Source organism: Phyllobates terribilis, unplaced genomic scaffold (assembly GCF_046119375.1).
Source record: "Phyllobates terribilis strain yellow unplaced genomic scaffold, ASM4611937v1 Scaffold_3__8_contigs__length_932513732, whole genome shotgun sequence".
Classification (NCBI taxonomy): Eukaryota; Metazoa; Chordata; class Amphibia; order Anura; family Dendrobatidae; genus Phyllobates; species Phyllobates terribilis.
In genome coordinates, this window is record NW_027362763.1 from 658,309,060 (window position 1) to 658,329,035 (window position 19,976).

Here is a 19,976-nt window from a genome sequence, read left to right on the forward strand (position 1 = left end):
GTTTAATGCGTCTCACATCGGTGAATGGCCGGGATCAGAGGACGGAGCCCCCCGGTCTACATCGGTCCATTCACTGACAGCAGAGATGAAAATGGCGAACGGCTACAACATAACGGGAATTTGTGAAATTTTTGTATTTAACTTGAGGTCTAAGGTTTCTCCTTGTGGAGAGTGATATATCGGCCAGGCAGGACAGTGTGAGGAGGCTTATCTGCCATGCAGCCCAGGGCCGCCCCACCCCCGGGTCGCTCGTCTCCAAATCGCCCAATTCCATGGGCTGCTCATCTCCATGCACCTCCATCCCCGGGCCGCTCATCTCCAGGTCGCCCCATCCCACGGGCCGCTCGTCTCCAGGTCGCCCCATCCCAGGGGCCGCTCGTCTCCAGGTCGCCCCATCCCACGGGCCGCTCGTCTCCAGGTCGCCCCATCCCACGGGCCGCTCGTCTCCAGGTCGCCCCATCCCACGGGCCGCTCGTCTCCAGGTCGCCCCATCCCACGGGCCGCTCGTCTCCAGGTCGCCCCATCCCACGGGCCGCTCGTCTCCAGGTCGCCCCATCCCACGGGCCGCTCGTCTCAAGGTCGCCCGATCCCCGGGCCGCTCGTCTCCAGGTCGCCCCATCCCACGGGCCGCTCGTCTCCAGGTCGCCCCATCCCACGGGCCGCTCGTCTCCAGATGCTTCACCTGAGACATCAGTGGCACTTCTTTGCTGCAGACAATAATCTATGGAAATAACAGTGTGACTGCTGGGACTTGTAGTCCTTCAGTATGAGGATGGTAAAAGCAGAATGTGCTGGATGCCAGCGTCCGCCCTGCGACCAGGCGAGGCTGCCATATCCGCAGATCACTGCAGCAGAAGCGTCTCAGGTTAATACTCTCACAGAGAAGTGAAGAGAAAAGAGGCTTAAGTGCACGACGGCCGCTAACAGCGAGGTCAGAGGATTAAATCCCACCGGGAAGGGGTACACCACAGGAATGAAGGGTCCGCACCTACAATATGAGAGCTCTCGGCATTAGTTCTGCCCCGGGGGAGGGCGGACAGGACTAGAATGCTCGTGGCCTCAACACAAGCTTCACAGGGTCACTGTCACTTTAAAATCAACAAACTGTTACATTGTAGCAAGCGGCGAGATTTAAAGGAGAAGAATAAAAAAAAAACAACTCTGGTCAAATGTGAAAATGCTACAGATTCCACCAAACATCCATTACACTCCAGTCACATCCAAAGCTGCTGGCTTACAGTCAACAGATCTAACTGGCTGTCCATCAGACACAGCACCAGTCACCTCCAGAGCTGCGTTCACACATGGTTGGGTCCTGGACTGTTTCTTCCGCTTCCTGCAGCACATTGCACCGCGGGGGAGTCAAGTAGAAGCTGCCACTTCATGGTAGAAAGAAGAACTGCAGCTTTAGATGTGACTAGTGGCCTCAGAACTACTTCCCCTAGCTCCCGACGTCCGTCCCGCAGGCTGCTGTACTGTACCAGAGGTGAAGAGTTTCCTCCATGACAGTGTCAGGTACAAGGACTACAACTCCCACCATCCAACAGAGCAGAGCGAAACCAGCAAAGACGGAAAGCGAAATATGAACCCAGCAGTATGCAGCTCTGGATGTGAGTGTAGAACAAAGACGAAACCAACAGTTGACAGCAGAGATCATCATACAACACGAACGGGAATTATGGATGCAGCTTGGGATGTGACTGGAGTACAAAGGAGATGGGATACACCACAGCAATAAGAATAGTGGCTGCAGCTCTGGCAGGGACTGGAGCATAGCAGGCTGCAGGTGGAGGTTTACACTGTGGCGGTGCGCTATCTGCTGACAGCGGCTATGAGCGGTGCGGTCCGGGGAGCGGCGGCGGCGGCTGCATTACACCGCGCTTAATGTGACAACGCAAACAACCTGAATTCAGCAGAAAATACCCAACAATCTGACGGCCCCTAATGAGGTCCCCGGAGCCCCCGATAACAAACTGGACAGAAATAAAGAGACGTAAAGAGAAGCGCTCCAAACCTCACACAGAATTACCTGAACCGACCCAAGAAAAGCTGGAAACCAGCCGCCCCTCCCCCGCCACAAAGAGAGAAAACGTATATGGCGGCAAGTAACCCCGGATCTCAGAACCGCTGGCGGAGCGTCTGCAGCACAAGTCCCAGCGCGGCCCTAACCCAAGGAAGAAGCCGGAGGAGCCACAACGACCTGCTCCAAACTACAAGTCATAGGAAAGGACGCATCCGCAACAATCAACTGACCTCCACCAGCAGAATAGTGAGCGCAGCTCTGGAGGATAATACAGGATGTAACTCAGGATCAGTAATGTAATGTATGTACACAGTGACTGCACCAGCAGAATAGTGAGTGCAGCTCTGGAGTATAATACAGGAGGTAACTCAGGATCAGTAATGTAATGTATGTACACAGTGACTGCACCAGCAGAATAGTGAGTGCAGCTCTGGAGTATAATACAGGAGGTAACTCAGGATCAGTAATGTATGTATGTACACAGTGACTGCACCAGCAGAATAGTGAGTGCAGCTCTGGAGTATAATACAGGATGTAACTCAGGATCAGTAATGTAATGTATGTACACAGTGACTGCACCAGCAGAATAGTGAGTGCAGCTCTGGAGTATAATACAGGAGGTAACTCAGGATCAGTAATGTAATGTATGTACACAGTGACTGCACCAGCAGAATAGTGAGTGCAGCTCTGGAGTATAATACAGGATGTAACTCAGGATCAGTAATGTAATGTATGTACACAGTGACTGCACCAGCAGAATAGTGAGTGCAGCTCTGGAGTATAATACAGGAGGTAACTCAAGATCAGTAATGTAATGTATGTACACAGTGACTGCACCAGCAGAATAGTGAGTGCAGCTCTGGAGTATAATACAGGATGTAACTCAGGATCAGTAATGTAATCTATGTACACAGTGACTGCACCAGCAGAATAGTGAGTGCAGCTCTGGAGTATAATACAGGATGTAACTCAGGATCAGTGATGTAATGTATGTACACACTGACTGCACCAGCAGAATAGTGAGTGCAGCTCTGGAGTATAATACAGGAGGTAACTCAAGATCAGTAATGTAATGTATGTACACAGTGACTGCACCAGCAGAATAGTGAGTGCAGCTCTGGAGTATAATACAGGATGTAACTCAGGATCAGTAATGTAATGTATGTACACAGTGACTGCACCAGCAGAATAGTGAGTGCAGCTCTGGAGTATAATACAGGATGTAACTCAAGATCAGTAATGTAATGTATGTACACAGTGACTGCACCAGCAGAATAGTGAGTGCAGCTCTGGAGTATAATACAGGATGTAACTCAGGATCAGTGATGTAATGTATGTGCACAGTGACTGCACCAGCAGAATAGTGAGCGCAGCTCTGGAGTATAATACAGGATGTAACTCAGGATCAGTAATGTAATGTATGTACACAGTGACTGCACCAGCAGAATAGTGAGTGCAGCTCTGGAGTAGAATACAGGATATAACTCAGGATCAGTAATGTAATGTATGTGCACAGTGACTGCACCAGCAGAATAGTGAGTGCAGCTCTGGAGTATAATACAGGATGTAACTCAGGATCAGTAATGTAATGTATGTACACAGTGACTGCAGCAGCAGAATAGTGAGTGCAGCTCTGGGGTATAATACAGGATGTAACTCAGGATCAGTAATGTAATGTATGTGCACAGTGACTCCACCAGCAGAATAGTGAGTGCAGCTCTGGGGTATAATACAGGATGTAACTCAGGATCAGTAATGTAATGTATGTGCACAGTGACTGCACAAGCAGAATAGTGAGGGCAGCTCTGGAGTATAATACAGCTATATATAGCTACACTCATCAGATAATACTCTGGTGAGGGTACTGTTATGAGCTGCATATATCAGGTCAGTGTCTTGCTGGGATCCTCTCACCAGGTTTTCCCTATAAAATATATATCTACCACCTTTACGTCGTCTTATTCCGTCCTCCACCAGCCTGTTTATAAGCCCCGGCTCATCAGCAAATCTAAGAAAACACCTTCTATAATCCTCCAGCACGTATACTAATCAGCATGGGCGGTAAGACGGGTGTAGCTGCTCGCCCCCTCCTCTCCCCACCTTCGCCTCCTCCCGTCACCCCCACCTTCGCCGGCTCCCGTCCCCCCCACCTTCGCCTCCTCCCGTCCCCCCCACCTTCGCCTCCTCCCCTTGCCCCCTCCCATCCCCCCCACCTTCGCCTCCTCCCGTCCCCCCCACCTTCACCTCCTCCAGTCCCCCCCACCTTCGCCTGCTCCCGTCCCCCCCACCTTCGCCTCCTCCAGTCCCCCCACCTTTGCCTCCCCCCCACCTTCGCCTCCTCCCCACCTTCGCCTGCTCCCGTCCCCCCAACCTTCACCCCCTCCCGTCCCCCCCCCTTCGCCTCCTCCCGTCCCCCCCCACCTTAGCCTCCTACCGTCCCCCCCCACCTTAGCCTCCTACCGTCCCCCCCCCACCTTAGCCTCCTCCCGTCCTCCTCCACATTCGCCTCCTACCGTCCCCCCCACCTTCGCCTCCTACCGTCCCCCCCACCTTCGCCTCCTCCCGTCCCCCCCCACCTTCGCCTCCTCCCGTCCCCCCCCACCTTCGCCTCCTCCCGTCCCCCCCCACCTTCGCCTCCTCCCGTCCCCCCCCACCTTCGCCTGCTCCCGTCCCCCCCCACCTTCGCCTGCTCCCGTCCCCCCCCACCTTCGCCTGCTCCCGTCCCCCCCCACCTTCGCCTCCTTCTTGACTTGATGTCCTCGTCCACAGATTCGGTTGAGTCCGCGCAGCTTCTGTTTTTTCTGTGCAGAATCGAGTTTTACAGACAGTGGAGACATCGGAGGCCACGACAATCCCGGCAGGAGGACGGCAATGATGGGGACAGAGCAGGCGCCGAGCACAGACCAGCGACATCGGGCCGCGCTGCGCTGATTACCGTCCGGCGCATGAGAATTATAGAAAGTATATTCTTTTCTATGCAGATAGCGGGCGCCGAGTATCAGGCTGGTGGAGGGCGGAACAGGACGACTCAAGGGTAGTAGATCGTATAAGGAAACCTGGTGACAGGATCCCTTTAAGTCACCAGCCAGAGATAAAATGAGAGTATCCTGGCTGACAGATCAGCGATGACAGATAAGCGGTGACAGATCAGCGGCTGTCGGCTCCTCCATCTATTCTACTCCTTTATCTATAAAAAACAGAAACAAGAAAGCAAATATCAGAGAGCGGCACGACAGGGCCGACACTGCCCCCAAGTGGACGCTCTGCAGACTGCAGCTGTGTTATTAGCTGCTACATCCCAATTAGCGGAGACAGTTTACAGCACAAGAAGCTTCTTATAATGAAGTGAAAGGCCGGCGTGTGAAAATCACATCATGTAACCGTGCAAACAAGAGATCGGATTACCAGATCCTCCAGTGAAAACAGGAGGCGGACGGCGAGAGCAGAAACCCGGACCGAGGAGCAAAGACACAGACGACGCGCGCAGAAACCCGGACCGAGGAGCAAAAACACAGACGACGCGCACAGAAACCCGGACCGAGGAGCAAAGACACAGACGACGCGCACAGAAACCCGGACCTATGAGCAAAAACACAGACGACGCACACAGAAAACCGGACCTAGGAGCAAAAACACAGACGACGAGCGCAGAAAACCGGACCTAGGAGCAAAAACACAGACGACGAGCGCAGAAAACCAGACCTAGGAGCAAAAACACAGACGACGAGCGCAGAAACCCGGACCGAGGAGCAAAGACACAGACGACGCGCGCAGAAACCCGGACCGAGGAACAAAAACACAGACGACAAGCACAGAAACCCGGACCTAGGAGCAAAAACACAGACGACGAGCGCAGAAAACCAGACCTAGGAGCAAAAACACAGACGACGAGCGCAGAAAACCGGACCTAGGAGCAAAAACACAGACGACGAGCGCAGAAAACCAGACCTAGGAGCAAAAACACAGACGACGAGCGCAGAAACCCGGACCGAGGAGCAAAGACACAGACGACGCGCGCAGAAACCCGGACCGAGGAGCAAAAACACAGACGACAAGCACAGAAACCCGGACCTAGGAGCAAAAACACAGACGACGCGCACAGAAACCCGGACCTAGGAGCAAAAACACAGACGACGCGCACAGAAAACCGGACCGAGGAGCAAAAACACAGACGACGAGCGCAGAAAACCGGACCTAGGAGCAAAAACACAGACGACGAGCGCAGAAAACCGGACCGAGGAGCAAAAACACAGACGACGCGCACAGAAAACCGGACCGAGGAGCAAAGACACAGACGACGCGCGCAGAAACCCGGACCGAGGAGCAAAAACACAGACGACGCGCACAGAAACCCGGACCTAGGAGCAAAAACACAGACGACGAGCGCAGAAAACCGGACCGAGGAGCAAAAACACAGACGACGCGCGCAGAAACCCGGACCGGGGAGCAAAAACACAGACGACGAGCGCAGAAAACCGGACCGAGGAGCAAAAACACAGACGACGCGCGCAGAAACCCGGACCGAGGAGCAAAGACACAGACGACGAGCGCAGAAACCCGTACCGAGGAGCAAAGACACAGACGACGACCGCAGAAACCCGGACCGGGGAGCAAAAACACAGACGACGCACGCAGAAACCCGGACCGAGGAGCAAAAACAAAGACGACGAGCGCAGAAAACCGGACCGAGGAGCAAAAACACAGACGACGAGCGCAGAAAACCGGACCGAGGAGCAAAAACACAGACGACGCGCGCAGAAAACCGGACCGAGGAGCAAAAACACAGACGACGCGCACAGAAACCCGGACCGAGGAGCAAAAACACAGACGACGAGCGCAGAAAACCGGACCGAGGAGCAAAAACACAGACGACGCGCGCAGAAACCGGGACCGGGGAGCAAAAACACAGACGACGCGCACAGAAACCCGGACCGAGGAGCAAAAACACAGACGACGCGCGCAGAAACCCGGACCGAGGAGCAAAGACACAGACGACGCGCGCAGAAACCCGGACCAGGGAGCAAAAACACAGACGACGCGCGCAGAAACCCGGACCGAGGAGCAAAAACACAGACGACGCGCGCAGAAACCCGGACCGAGGAGCAAAAACACAGACGACGCGCACAGAAACCCGGACCGAGGAGTAAAGACACAGACGACGAGCGCAGAAACCCGGACCGAGGAGTAAAGACACAGACGACGAGCGCAGAAACCCGGACAGAGGAGCAAAGACACAGACGACGCATGCAGAAACCCGGACCGAGTAGCAAAAACACAGACGACGCGCGCAGAAACCCTGACCGAGGAGCAAAAACACAGACGACGAGCGCAGAAACCCGGACCGAGGAGCAAAGACACAGACGACGCACGGGCAGAAACCCGGACCGAGGAGCAAAGACACAGACGACGTGCGGGCAGAAGAAAATACTATATATAATCCGAAACATCGGGAAACATTCAGCTCACACCATCCCCATAAAGAGAGTGCAGCAGAATAGTGAGTGCAGCTCTGGAGTACAATACAGGAGGTAACTCAGGATCAGTAATGTAATGTATGTACACAGTGACTGCACCAGCAGAATAGTGAGTGCAGCTCTGGAGTATATTACAGGATGTAATTCAGGATCAGTAATGTAATGTATATACACAGTGACTGCACCAGCAGAATAGTGAGTGCAGCTCTGGAGTATAATACAGGATGTAACTCAGGATCAGTAATGTAATGTATGTACACAGTGACTGCACCAGCAGAATAGTGAGTGCAGCTCTGGAGTATAATACAGGATGTAACTCAGGATCAGTAATGTAATGTATGTACACAGTGACTGCACCAGCAGAATAGTGAGTGCAGCTCTGGAGTATAATACAGGATGTAACTCAGGATCAGCAATGTAATGTATGTACACAGTGACTGCACCAGCAGAATAGTGAGTGCAGCTCTGGGGTATAATACAGGATGTAACTCAGGATCAGTAATGTAATGTATGTACACAGTGACTGCACCAGCAGAATAGTGAGTGCAGCTCTGGAGTATAATACAGGATGTAACACAGGATCAGTAATGTATGTACACAGTGACTGCACCAGCAGAATAGTGAGTGCAGCTCTGGAGTATAATACAGGATGTAACTCATGATCAGTAATGTAATGTATGTACACAGTGACTGCACCAGCAGAATAGTGAGTGCAGCTCTGGAGTATAATACAGGAGGTAACTCAGGATCAGTAATGTAATGTATGTACACAGTGACTGCACCAGCAGAATAGTGAGTACAGCTCTGGAGTATAATACAGGAGGTAATTCAGGATCAGTAATGTAATGTATGTACACAGTGACTGCACCAGCAGAATAGTGAGTGCATCTCTGGAGTATAGGACAGGATAAGTAATATAATGTATGTACTCAGTAACTCAGTGTATGAAGATTATGGCTACGATTAATTAAGAATGGCATTGTACACCCCAGTTTTAACCCCTTCACGACCTTGCGATTTTTTATTTTTTCCTCCCCTTCTTCCAAGAGCCATAACTTATTTTTTCCTGCATATAGCCATGTGAGGGCTTGTTTTTAGTTGTACTTTTGATTGTCACCTTTCCTTCTACCACATAGTGTACCGGCGATACGATTCTCCAGATCACTACGATTACTCAGATATGAAACATGTATAGTTTTAGGATTTTTTTTTTTTTTTAAACTGGGGAAATTTTTAAGTAAAAAAAGTTTCAGTTGTGTCGCCATTTTTTTCAGAGACCAGTAACGTTTTCATTTTTCGGGATAAGGGGCTGGGTGACGGCTTATTTTAGCATTTGTATTGATACCATGTTGGGGTAGATATGATTCTTTTTTGATCGCCTCTTATTACGTTGCTTAAAAAATCCCCATAATTCCGGTGTTTTGATCTTTTTTTCTCATTATGTCACTTACCGATCAGATTAATTTACTATATATTTTGATATTTTGTGTGCCTTTTATTTATTTTTAATGAGGCAAAAGGGGGGGGGGAGTGATTTGAACTTTTGTTTTTATTTTTTCTATGTTTTTAAAAACTTTTTATGTACTTTTCGCTGTATTCAGTAGTCCCCCTTATGGTCCGATCGCCTGTGTTTACATATCGGCGCTATGGCACTGCAACGTATAGAGAAAATCACCATTTTCTATGAACGCCGGCCAGGGGCTAAGCGTCACGTGAGCGCCGATGGGAGCGTGGAATGATGCGCCCCCTGCTGGCCAGAAATATTACTCCATTTTGGCGCTGGTGGACGGAATTGGTGCAGAAATTCCAGAAGTTGCTATTTTTTTTTTTTTTGCAGACTTTTCTATATGTTTTATGCCAGAATGAAAACTTTCTGATGCATCGGTCCCGTGTGTGAACGCTGGTTACATGCACAGGCCCAGGAGAGCCGGACAGACCTGCACACCCGAGCCGGGAAGTAGAGCTTCTGCCAGGAGCGACAGTAGAACTGCGAATGATCGGTGACGCGGATCCAGTCCAGCTCATCCATGGAGACCTCAATGTAGTAGGAGTACGACCTGCGGACAACACACGGCGGGATTACAGCTCTGCCATCACGGCATTTATCTGCGCTCCACTACACAGCTCGCTGATCAGCTTCGTCTACTCTCCTCCTTGTGTGTCAGTCTTTACTGAATGTCTGGCATTGCATTTATGGACCATAAAGCCACAAAGAGCAACTGTTATCGGAGTCAATCCACGTCTAGGATAAGCAATAACAATGCAATATTAAGGAATTGCACAGCAAGCGATTGTCTAATATTCAGCAGGTCTACGGCCCCCACCCCGAGATTAGTGACGGCACCGATGGGCAGAGGGGGTCCCCTTGTAACGGACGTACCTGCTGTCCCGATCCCAGAGGAGGAGGCGGATGTGGTTGATGATGGACGGCTGCCCCAGCTTCACCTGCAGACCGGAGCGACAGTCGTCCTCGATCGGGTGCCGAGAGAAGCCGTGATCCAAGTCATAGTTCTGAGTGTCGCCGTCCAGCAGGGCCGACTTCAGCTCCCCCTTCACCACCTGCGCTCCGTACTTCATGGTGGCGATGTTCTCCTCCGGGACTGGGGGAGGGGAGAAAAGGTGTCAGAAAAGGCGAAGAATACGCGACAAGTCAGGGGGACGGCGGAAAATGTGCTGCCCTGTTATACCTGCAGGGGGCTCCCTGTATATCTGGACCACCATTCTCTGCTAGCACCCTCTGCACATATCCTATTTATACTCCGGTCACCCCCAGAGCGGAGCTCACACCTCGGACGCTATCCTTACTTGCACTCGTCATTGGTTCAGGTCATATGCTGCAGTGCATCGTGGCTTAACACAAAGCTGAATTATAAATGCAGCTCCGGATGTAACAATTCTAGATGTGTGATTGGAGTATTACATGTGTGAATGCAGCTCTGAGGCTTTGGCCTATGCTTATATTGTGAAGTAAGATTGTAGATGCAGCTCTGGATGTGGCCGGAGCATTGCAGCATGTCTGCAGCTCTGGATGTGGCCGGAGCATTGCAGCATGTCTGCAGCTCTGGATGTAACAATTCTAGATGATTGGAGTATTACATGTGTGAATGCAGCTCTGACGCTTTGGCGTATGCTTATATTGTGAAGTAAGATTGTAGATGCAGCTCTGGATGTGGCCGGAGCATTGCAGCATGTCTGCAGCTCTGGATGTGGCCGGAGCATTGCAACATGTCTGCAGCTCTGGATGTGACCGGCAGCCTCCCACCCGCAGCCTCCCACCGCCAGCCTCCCACCGCCAGCCTCGTACTTAGCATCCCGCGGTAGTTCAGGTCCATGTCGCGGCTCTCCGATCGCACTTTTATGGCGTCCAGGATGGCGTCGGGGGTGAGCAGCGCGGACGGCCGCACCACGTTCAGCAGCTCGGTGAGGCTCATGAGTGGGAGGCGCACGGCGGCCATGATCTCCGAGTGATTCTCCTTCGTGTTGTGTCGGCACCAGCGCATCAGAGACTGGAAAACCTCCTTCTCCGGAGCCGCGAATGAGTCTCTGCGCACAATGTCCAGGAGCGCGGCCTGTGAACAGAGCGGCAGAGTGACCACAGGAGGCGCACAAGGGGCTCATCATACTGCACCTGCGTACAGAGAGACTACAGGGGGCGCACAAGGGGTTCATCATACCGCACCTGTGTACAGAGAGACTACAGGGGGCGCACAAGGGGTTCATCATACCGCACCTGTGTACAGAGCAACTACAGGGGGCGCACAAGGGGCTCATCATACCGCACCTGTGTACAGAGCAACTACAGGGGGTGCACAAGGGGCTCATCATACCGCACCTGTGTACAGAGCAACTACAGGGGGCGCACAAGGGGCTCATCATACCGCACCTGTGTACAGAGCAACTACAGGGGGTGCACAAGGGGTTCATCATACCGCACCTGTGTACAGAGCAACTACAGGGGGCGCACAAGGGGCTCATCATACCGCACCTGTGTACAGAGCAACTACAGGGGGCGCACAAGGGGCTCATCATACCGCACCTGTGTACAGAGCAACTACAGGGGGCGCACAAGGGGCTCATCATACTGCACCTGTGTACAGAGCGACTACAGGGGGCACACAAGGGGCTCATCATACCGCACCTGTGTACAGAGCGACTACAGGGGGCACACAAGGGGCTCATAATACCGCACCTGTGTACACAGCGACTACAGGGGGCGCACAAGGGGCTCATCATACCGCACCTGTGTACAGAGCAACTACAGGGGGCGCACAAGGGGCTCATCATACCGCACCTGTGTACAGAGCAACTACAGGGGGCGCACAAGGGGCTCATCATACCGCACCTGTGTACAGAGGGACTACAGGGGGCGCACAAGGGGCTCATCATACCGCACCTGTGTACAGAGGGACTACAGGGGTCGCACAAGGGGCTCATCATACCGCACCTGTGTACAGAGCAACTACAGGGGGCGCACAAGGGGCTCATCATACCGCACCTGTGTACACAGCGACTACAGGGGGCGCACAAGGGGCTCATCATACCGCACCTGTGTATAGAGCGACTACAGGGGGCGCACAAGGGGCTCATCATACCGCACCTGTGTACAGAGGGACTACAGGGGTCGCACAAGGGGCTCATCATACCGCACCTGTGTACAGAGCAACTACAGGGGGCGCACAAGGGGCTCATCATACCGCACCTGTGTACAGAGCGACTACAAGGGGCTCATCATACCGCATCTGTGTACAGAGCAACTACAGAGGGCGCACAAGGGGCTCATCATACCGCACCTGTGTACACAGCGACTACAGGGGGCGCACAAGGGGCTCATCATACCGCACCTGTGTATAGAGCGACTACAGGGGGCGCACAAGGGGCTCATCATACCGCACCTGTGTACAGAGGGACTACAGGGGTCGCACAAGGGGCTCATCATACCGCACCTGTGTACAGAGCAACTACAGGGGGCGCACAAGGGGCTCATCATACCGCACCTGTGTACAGAGCGACTACAAGGGGCTCATCATACCGCATCTGTGTACAGAGCAACTACAGGGGGCGCACAAGGGGCTCATCATACCGCACCTGTGTACACAGCGACTACAGGGGGCGCACAAGAGGCTCATCATACCGCACCTGTGTACACAGCGACTACAGGGGGCGCACAAGGGGCTCATCATACCGCACCTGTGTATAGAGCGACTACAGGGGGCGCACAAGAGGCTCATCATACCGCACCTGTGTACACAGCGACTACAGGGGGCGCACAAGGGGCTCATCATACCGCACCTGTGTATAGAGCGACTACAGGGGGCGCACAAGGGGCTCATCATACCGCACCTGTGTATAGAGCGACTACAGGGGGCGCACAAGGGGCTCATCATACCGCACCTGTGTACAGAGGGACTATAGGGGGCGCACAAGGGGCTCATCATACCGCACCTGTGTACAGAGCGACTACAGGGGGCGCACAAGGGGCTCATCATACCGCACCTGTGTACTGACGGACTACAGGGGTCGCACAAGGGGCTCATCATACCGCACCTGTGTACAGAGCGACTACAGGGGGCGCACAAGGGGCTCATCATACCGCATCTGTGTACAGAGCAACTACAGGGGGCGCACAAGGGGCTCATCATACCGCACCTGTGTACAGAGGGACTACAGGGGGCGCACAAGGGGCTCATCATACAGCACCTGTGTACAGAGGGACTACAGGGGGCGCACAAGAGGCTCATCATACCGCATCTGTGTACAGAGGGACTACAGGGGGCGCACAAGAGGCTCATCATACCGCACCTGTGTACAGAGGGACTACAGGGGGCGCACAAGAGGCTCATCATACCGCACCTGTGTACAGAGCAACTACAGGGGGCGCACAAGGGGCTCATCATACCGCACCTGTGTACAAAGGGACTACAGGGGGCGCACAAGGGGCTCATCATACCGCACCTGTGTACAGAGCAACTACAGGGGGCGCACAAGGGGCTCATCATACCGCACCTGTGTACAGAGCGACTACAGGGGGCGCACAAGGGGCTCATCATACCGCACCTGTGTACAGAGCAACTACAGGGGGCACACAAGGGGCTCATCATACCGCACCTGTGTACAGAGCGACTACAGGGGGCGCACAAGAGGCTCATCATACCGACCTGTGTACAGAGGGACTACAGGGGGCGCACAAGGGGCTCATCATACAGCACCTGTGTACAGAGCGACTACAGGGGGCGCACAAGGGGCTCATCATACCGCACCTGTGTACAGAGCGACTACAGGGGGCGCACAAGGGGCTCATCATACCGCACCTGTGTACAGAGCGACTACAGGGGGCGCACAAGAGGCTCATAATACTGCACCTGCGTACAGAACTACAGGGGGCGCACAAGGGGCTCATCATACCGCACCTGTGTACAGAGCAACTACAGGGGGCGCACAAGAGGCTCATCATACCGCACCTGTGTACAGAGGGACTACAGGGGGCGCACAAGGGGCTCATCATACCGCACCTGTGTACAGAGGGACTACAGGGGGCTCACAAGGGGCTCATCATACCGCACCTGTGTACAGAGCAACTACAGGGGGAACAAAAGAGGCTCATCATACCGCACCTGTGTACAGAGCGACTACAGGGGGCGCACAAGGGGCTCATCATACCGCACCTGTGTACAGAGCGACTACAGGGGGCGCACAAGGGGCTCATCATACCGCACTGTAGCACCCTGAGGAATCGGCTGCTACAGGGGTATTGCACCTCAACCCAGAGGTGTGATATTCCACTCCCGGGTAAGGAAGGAGTGTGGAACTGAGCTCAGATAGACTGCATGCACTACACACATCCCATTCCAGAGGAGCAGGCCGACGGTACTCCCACTTAGAAATGTGCAGGTACAACCGAGCCTGTTCCTGGCTGGAGTGGGAGGGGGGTGGTACATCCCATGTAGTGTAGGGGCAGATAGGGGGAGCAGTCTGGGTAGTGATAGGAGCTCATTGGGTGCTGGTCACCTGAGCTCACACATAGAGGGATATATAAGGAGGGCACCAACTTAGATCAGGGTCAGACGCTGAGAACAAGTCAGTTGGAGAGAGAGAAGGAAACAGCAGCCCTGGAGAGAGAGAGAGGAGAAAGAAAGAGAAAGACCCAGAGGGGGAAGACTGAAGGGACCCAAGAACCCAAATTAGAGCACCGGGTGAGGAGTCAGCAAGAGGGTACCGGAACCCAAGCTGGTGGGGGCAAAGACATTCCCCAGCCAGAGACCGGAGACCGTGGGCAGTGTCTGTCACGGTCACCCACCACATTCACCCCGAAGGCACACCACGTGAAGGGTCAGGGAACCCAGGGCCAAGGGTGTCCCAAAAGAAGGCCCGAGGGAGCTGGACCTAGGTGAATCCCTGGTGGGGACGGCTGAAGAAAGGACAGAGGGAGAGCTCAGGGCCACGCTCCGGACTTGTTTGGGGGTTGGCTGGATCCAGGACCTGGTGGACGCAGCACGGCTCGGGTGGTCACTAGCAGCTGGAGTGACCGAAACATCAGCAGTAAGTAAACTCCCTTAACTGCACAACCCGAGTCTGTCTTCATTGCCGGCTGCACCACACCACCACAACCCCCATCCTCTGCGCCTGTCCCCTCTGAGGCTATACCCCTCCCGTTGGGGGTTATCTCACCAAGCTGCGCACCCACCATCAGCCTCAGCGGACCCTGCTGCAGCGGCGGCCACAGTGACCGCATCACAACGGGTGGCGTAGTCGACACAAAAGAACTTTAGTAACATCTGTAAAGCTGCCACATAACACTGAGCTTGACGCCCTGGGCACGGGGCCGGGTCACAGCCGCTCGGAGACTACAACCCCCCATCTGATCCGGTGCCGGGTATTCCCCTCAAAAAGGAATATGTCCCAGGGGGCGCGTCAACTTTGGCGTAGTCGGCAGGATTACGTGCCCGCAACACCCGGGTACTGCGTGCCTGAAGAAAAGTGCAAGTTTACCTCAGAAAGAAGTCTCCCGCCGGTTCCGGAGGGTCCACGCCATCGGACTCCATCACCAGTCGTTTCCCGCCGATTGTCCGCCATTTCCAGCTTGTTCCCGCCATCTGCAGAGTTTCCCGCCACTGGGAAGCGATTCCCGCCAAAACCGCAGATTTCCCGCCTTGGAAGAGCAGCGGACGCCATTATGGGCGTGCCAAAGGAGGGCAGGAGGCCACCTCCCATCGTGGGCCAGGACAGAAAATGGCGCCAAAAGTGGAAACCGCCCCCACCAACAGAGACTGTGATGCTGGAGGTGTCTGTCAGCGTGAAAGAACTCCCCCTGGAGCTGACAGTCACCGAGTTGCCCCGGGACCGCCCTCGAAGTGGGAGGAGACGAAAGAAAAGAGAAAAGATGGGTGTCGCTTGGAGCAGTCTGGAGCGAGCGCACCCGGAGGCAGGAAGCCTGGAAAGGAGCAGCAGAAAAGCTCACCCGGAGATGGAAAGAGAGCAGAACAGCACCGGCCCGCTGGCCAGGAGTCTGCTAGAGACCGAGGAAGGAGGGCAGAGCAGCACCGGCCCGCTGGCCAGGAGCCTGCCGGAAGCAGAGCAGAGCAGCACCGACCCGATGGTCAGGAGCCTGCTAGAGTCCACAACCCCGCTAGGTCTAGCGGAGATCCTAGCGCAGCTCCCCCGAGACCGGGAGTGTGCACAAACAGCCCTGGAGGGCCTCGCACGGAGGATGGCCCGGGTACAGCGGGAGATACTGGCGGAGTGGAGCCGGGAGATGGCCCAGCAACCAGAGACTAGTCAACGGAGCACGCTACCCTGGAAGAGGAAGCAGACCGCCTCTGAGGATGGCGCGGGAGGACCTAAGGCCGGAGACGGCGCCGAGGAGGGAGCCGAACGCATGGAGGCAGGTAAAGGGGACGCCTATACCCCAAGCCGTGACACCGCTTACCTGCCCCAGCTCCCCGTCGCAGAGCCCGAAAGTCCCCCTGCTGTGCCCGTAGCCGCCAGGTCACCGCCATGGACTAGGCCCCGACCGGAAGCCGCCGCCGCGACCCCTGTGACGTCACACGCACCGACCCGGAGCGTGACAAAGCAGGAAGTACCACCAGCCTGGTCGCAAGGCCTAGTACCTCCGGGCGCCGCACCACCAACAGCGCCCCCTACCTCCGCGGAGCCTCCGGCCTGGCCGCAAGGCCAGGTAGCCCAGGGCGCCGCCGTCCTAACGGTGCCCTTCACCTTCCAGGTGCCCCAGGCCTGGCCGCAAGGCCTGGGCAACCCGGGCGCCACCACCACTGCGCCCGCGCCCGCAATACCTAGGGTGCCACACCTGGGGGAGGACCTTTTCGGCCAGCTCACATGGCCGGACGGGCGGCCCTTCATCTGGCCCGAAGGGTACCCTGAGCTGGAGCGGCAGCAAAGACTAGGGCCCTTGTGTGAGCCCCTAATCCCGGCTCCGAAGCCCGTGGCTCGGGTCTCGCCTCCTCTAGCAGAAGCCCAATTCGTGTGGGACCCCACGGGAGAAGATTTGATGGGGTTCACCGGAGAAACTCGGGCAGCCGCAGCTGAACGTACAGAGTGTTGCCGTCAACAGCTGGCAGAGTTTAAGAGAGAACGGGAGGAGAGGCGGGTCAGAGAACAACAGGCCCAAATCCAGAGCGCGGAGCAGAAGAGCCGGACTAGGAGGAACCCCCGTGCAGCGCATTGTCCCCGCACCATCGGGACAGTGATAAAGTTCAACCCGCAGCATGGGTGGGGCTTTATTCGGGACCGTAACAACCGCGGTGACGTTTTTGTGACTCGCAGAGACGTCGAGTCCCACCTGCCGGAAGGTCACAAAGGCCGTGACCTCTACGTCGGAGACGAGGTCACTTTCACCCGGCACAAGTGTGCCAAAGGACCTTACGCCCTCCACGTACACCGCCTGACGGAGGAGGAGTTGCGGTGCGAGGAGGAGGAGCAAGAGGACCCGGACGGGTCTGAAGTAACAACCAGCTATAAGCAAAGAGCAGGAGGAAGACGCCGTTGAGTGCGGCAGAGCAGGTGTTGTAAATAGTTACCCAATCAGGGTATAAAGGAACTGGAACTGTTGTTGCTGCTAAAATAGTCCCCGTTGGGACCAGTGAACTGTTACCCGTTAACCCCTTCATCCTACAGGCTGAGGACTGTGAGCAGCCATTCCCTTTCCCTCCTTACCTGGCCGAGGACTGAGAGCGGCCAACTTCCAACTTCCCCTGTATATAGTTGCGCGTCCTAAAGCGCCCCCTACCGGTTTTATAAGAAAACCAGATTTTTCTAAGAGACTGTCGCACTTTTCCCGGACACACGTTGCACAGTGTCCGGAGGAGGAACCAGAGACAAGAGAAGTCTACGAGAAAGTTTTATCTGATAAGATATGTTATATATATAATGTCTTATATGTTTTATATGTTCATATAAAAATTTTGTATGTTTTGGTGTTTTATGTCTTACAGCCCGAGGACGTGCTGTGATTTACCAGGGGGGAATGTAGCACCCTGAGGATTCGGCTGCTACAGGGGTATTGCACCTCAACCCAGAGGTGTGATATTCCACTCCCGGGTAAGGAAGGAGTGTGGAACTGAGCTCAGATAGACTGCATGCACTACATACATCCCATTCCAGAGGAGCAGGCCGACGGTACTCCCACTTAGAAATGTGCAGGTACAACCGAGCCTGTTCCTGGCTGGAGTGGGAGGGGGGTGGTACATCCCATGTAGTGTAGGGGCAGATAGGGGGAGCAGTCTGGGTAGTGATAGGAGCTCATTGGGTGCTGGTCACCTGAGCTCACACATAGAGGGATATATAAGGAGGGCACCAACTTAGATCAGGGTCAGACGCTGAGAACAAGTCAGTTGGAGAGAGAGAAGGAAACAGCAGCCCTGGAGAGAGAGAGAGGAGAAAGAAAGAGAAAGACCCAGAGGGGGAAGACTGAAGGGACCCAAGAACCCAAATTAGAGCACCGGGTGAGGAGTCAGCAAGAGGGTACCGGAACCCAAGCTGGTGGGGGTAAAGACATTCCCCAGCCAGAGACCGGAGACCGTGGGCAGTGTCTGTCACGGTCACCCACCACATTCACCCCGAAGGCACACCACGTGAAGGGTCAGGGAACCCAGGGCCAAGGGTGTCCCAAAAGAAGGCCCGAGGGAGCTGGACCTAGGTGAATCCCTGGTGGGGACGGCTGAAGAAAGGACAGAGGGAGAGCTCAGGGCCACGCTCCGGACTTGTTTGGGGGTTGGCTGGATCCAGGACCTGGTGGACGCAGCACGGCTCGGGTGGTCACTAGCAGCTGGAGTGACCGAAACATCAGCAGTAAGTAAACTCCCTTAACTGCACAACCCGAGTCTGTCTTCATTGCCGGCTGCACCACACCACCACAACCCCCATCCTCTGCGCCTGTCCCCTCTGAGGCTATACCCCTCCCGTTGGGGGTTATCCCACCAAGCTGCGCATCCACCATCAGCCTCAGCGGACCCTGCTGCAGCGGCGGCCACAGTGACCGCATCACAACGGGTGGCGTAGTCGACACAAAAGAACTTTAGTAACATCTGTAAAGCTGCCACATAACACTGAGCTTGACGCCCTGGGCACGGGGCCGGGTCACAGCCGCTCGGAGACTACAACCCCCCATCTGATCCGGTGCCGGGTATTCCCCTCAAAAAGGAATATGTCCCAGGGGGCGCGTCAGCACCTGTGTACAGAGCGACTACAGGGGGCGCACAAGAGGCTCATCATACCGCACCTGTGTACAGAGCAACTACAGGGGGCGCACAAGGGGCTCATCATACCGCACCTGTGTACACAGCGACTACAGGGGGCGCACAAGAGGCTCATCATACCGCACCTGTGTACAGAGCAACTACAGGGGCCGCACAAGGGGCTCATCATATTGCACCTGTGTACAGAGGGACTACAGGGGGCGCACAAGGGGCTCATAATACAGCACCTGTGTAAAGAGCGACTACAGGGGGCGCACAAGAGGCTCATCATACCGCACCTGTGTACAGAGGGACTACAGGGGGCGCACAAGAGGCTCATCATACCGCACCTGTGTACAGAGGGACTACAGGGGGCGCACAAGAGGCTCATCATACCGCACCTGTGTACAGAGCAACTACAGGGGGAGCACAAGGGGCTCATCATACCGCACCTGTGTACAGAGGGACTACAGGGGGCGCACAAGGGGCTCATCATACCGCACCTGTGTACAGAGCAACTACAGGGGGCGCACAAGGGGCTCATCATACCGCACCTGTGTACAGAGCGACTACAGGGGGCGCACAAGGGGCTCATCATACCGCACCTGTGTACAGAGCAACTACAGGGGGCGCACAAGAGGCTCATCATACCGCACCTGTGTACAGAGCGACTACAGGGGGCGCACAAGAGGCTCATCATACCGCACCTGTGTACAGAGGGACTACAGGGGGCGCACAAGGGGCTCATCATACAGCACCTGTGTACAGAGCGACTACAGGGGGCGCACAAGG

General features: G+C 55.0%; 1 protein-coding gene across 3 annotated transcripts in view; it reads right to left on the reverse strand.

The window, feature by feature from the left end:
- BTBD9 (BTB domain containing 9) overlaps positions 1–19,976 on the reverse strand; it is a 183,544-nt gene that overhangs the window by 115,621 nt on the left and 47,947 nt on the right. For all 3 annotated transcript variants that reach the window (XM_073671700.1, XM_073671698.1, XM_073671699.1), the window contains exons 4-6: positions 10,802–11,066; positions 9,878–10,097; positions 9,435–9,554 (exon numbers count right to left, since the gene is read on the reverse strand). In XM_073671700.1, coding sequence (XP_073527801.1) covers positions 9,435–9,554; positions 9,878–10,097; positions 10,802–11,066 — 605 coding nt within the window. The remainder of the gene's footprint in view (positions 1–9,434; positions 9,555–9,877; positions 10,098–10,801; positions 11,067–19,976) is intronic.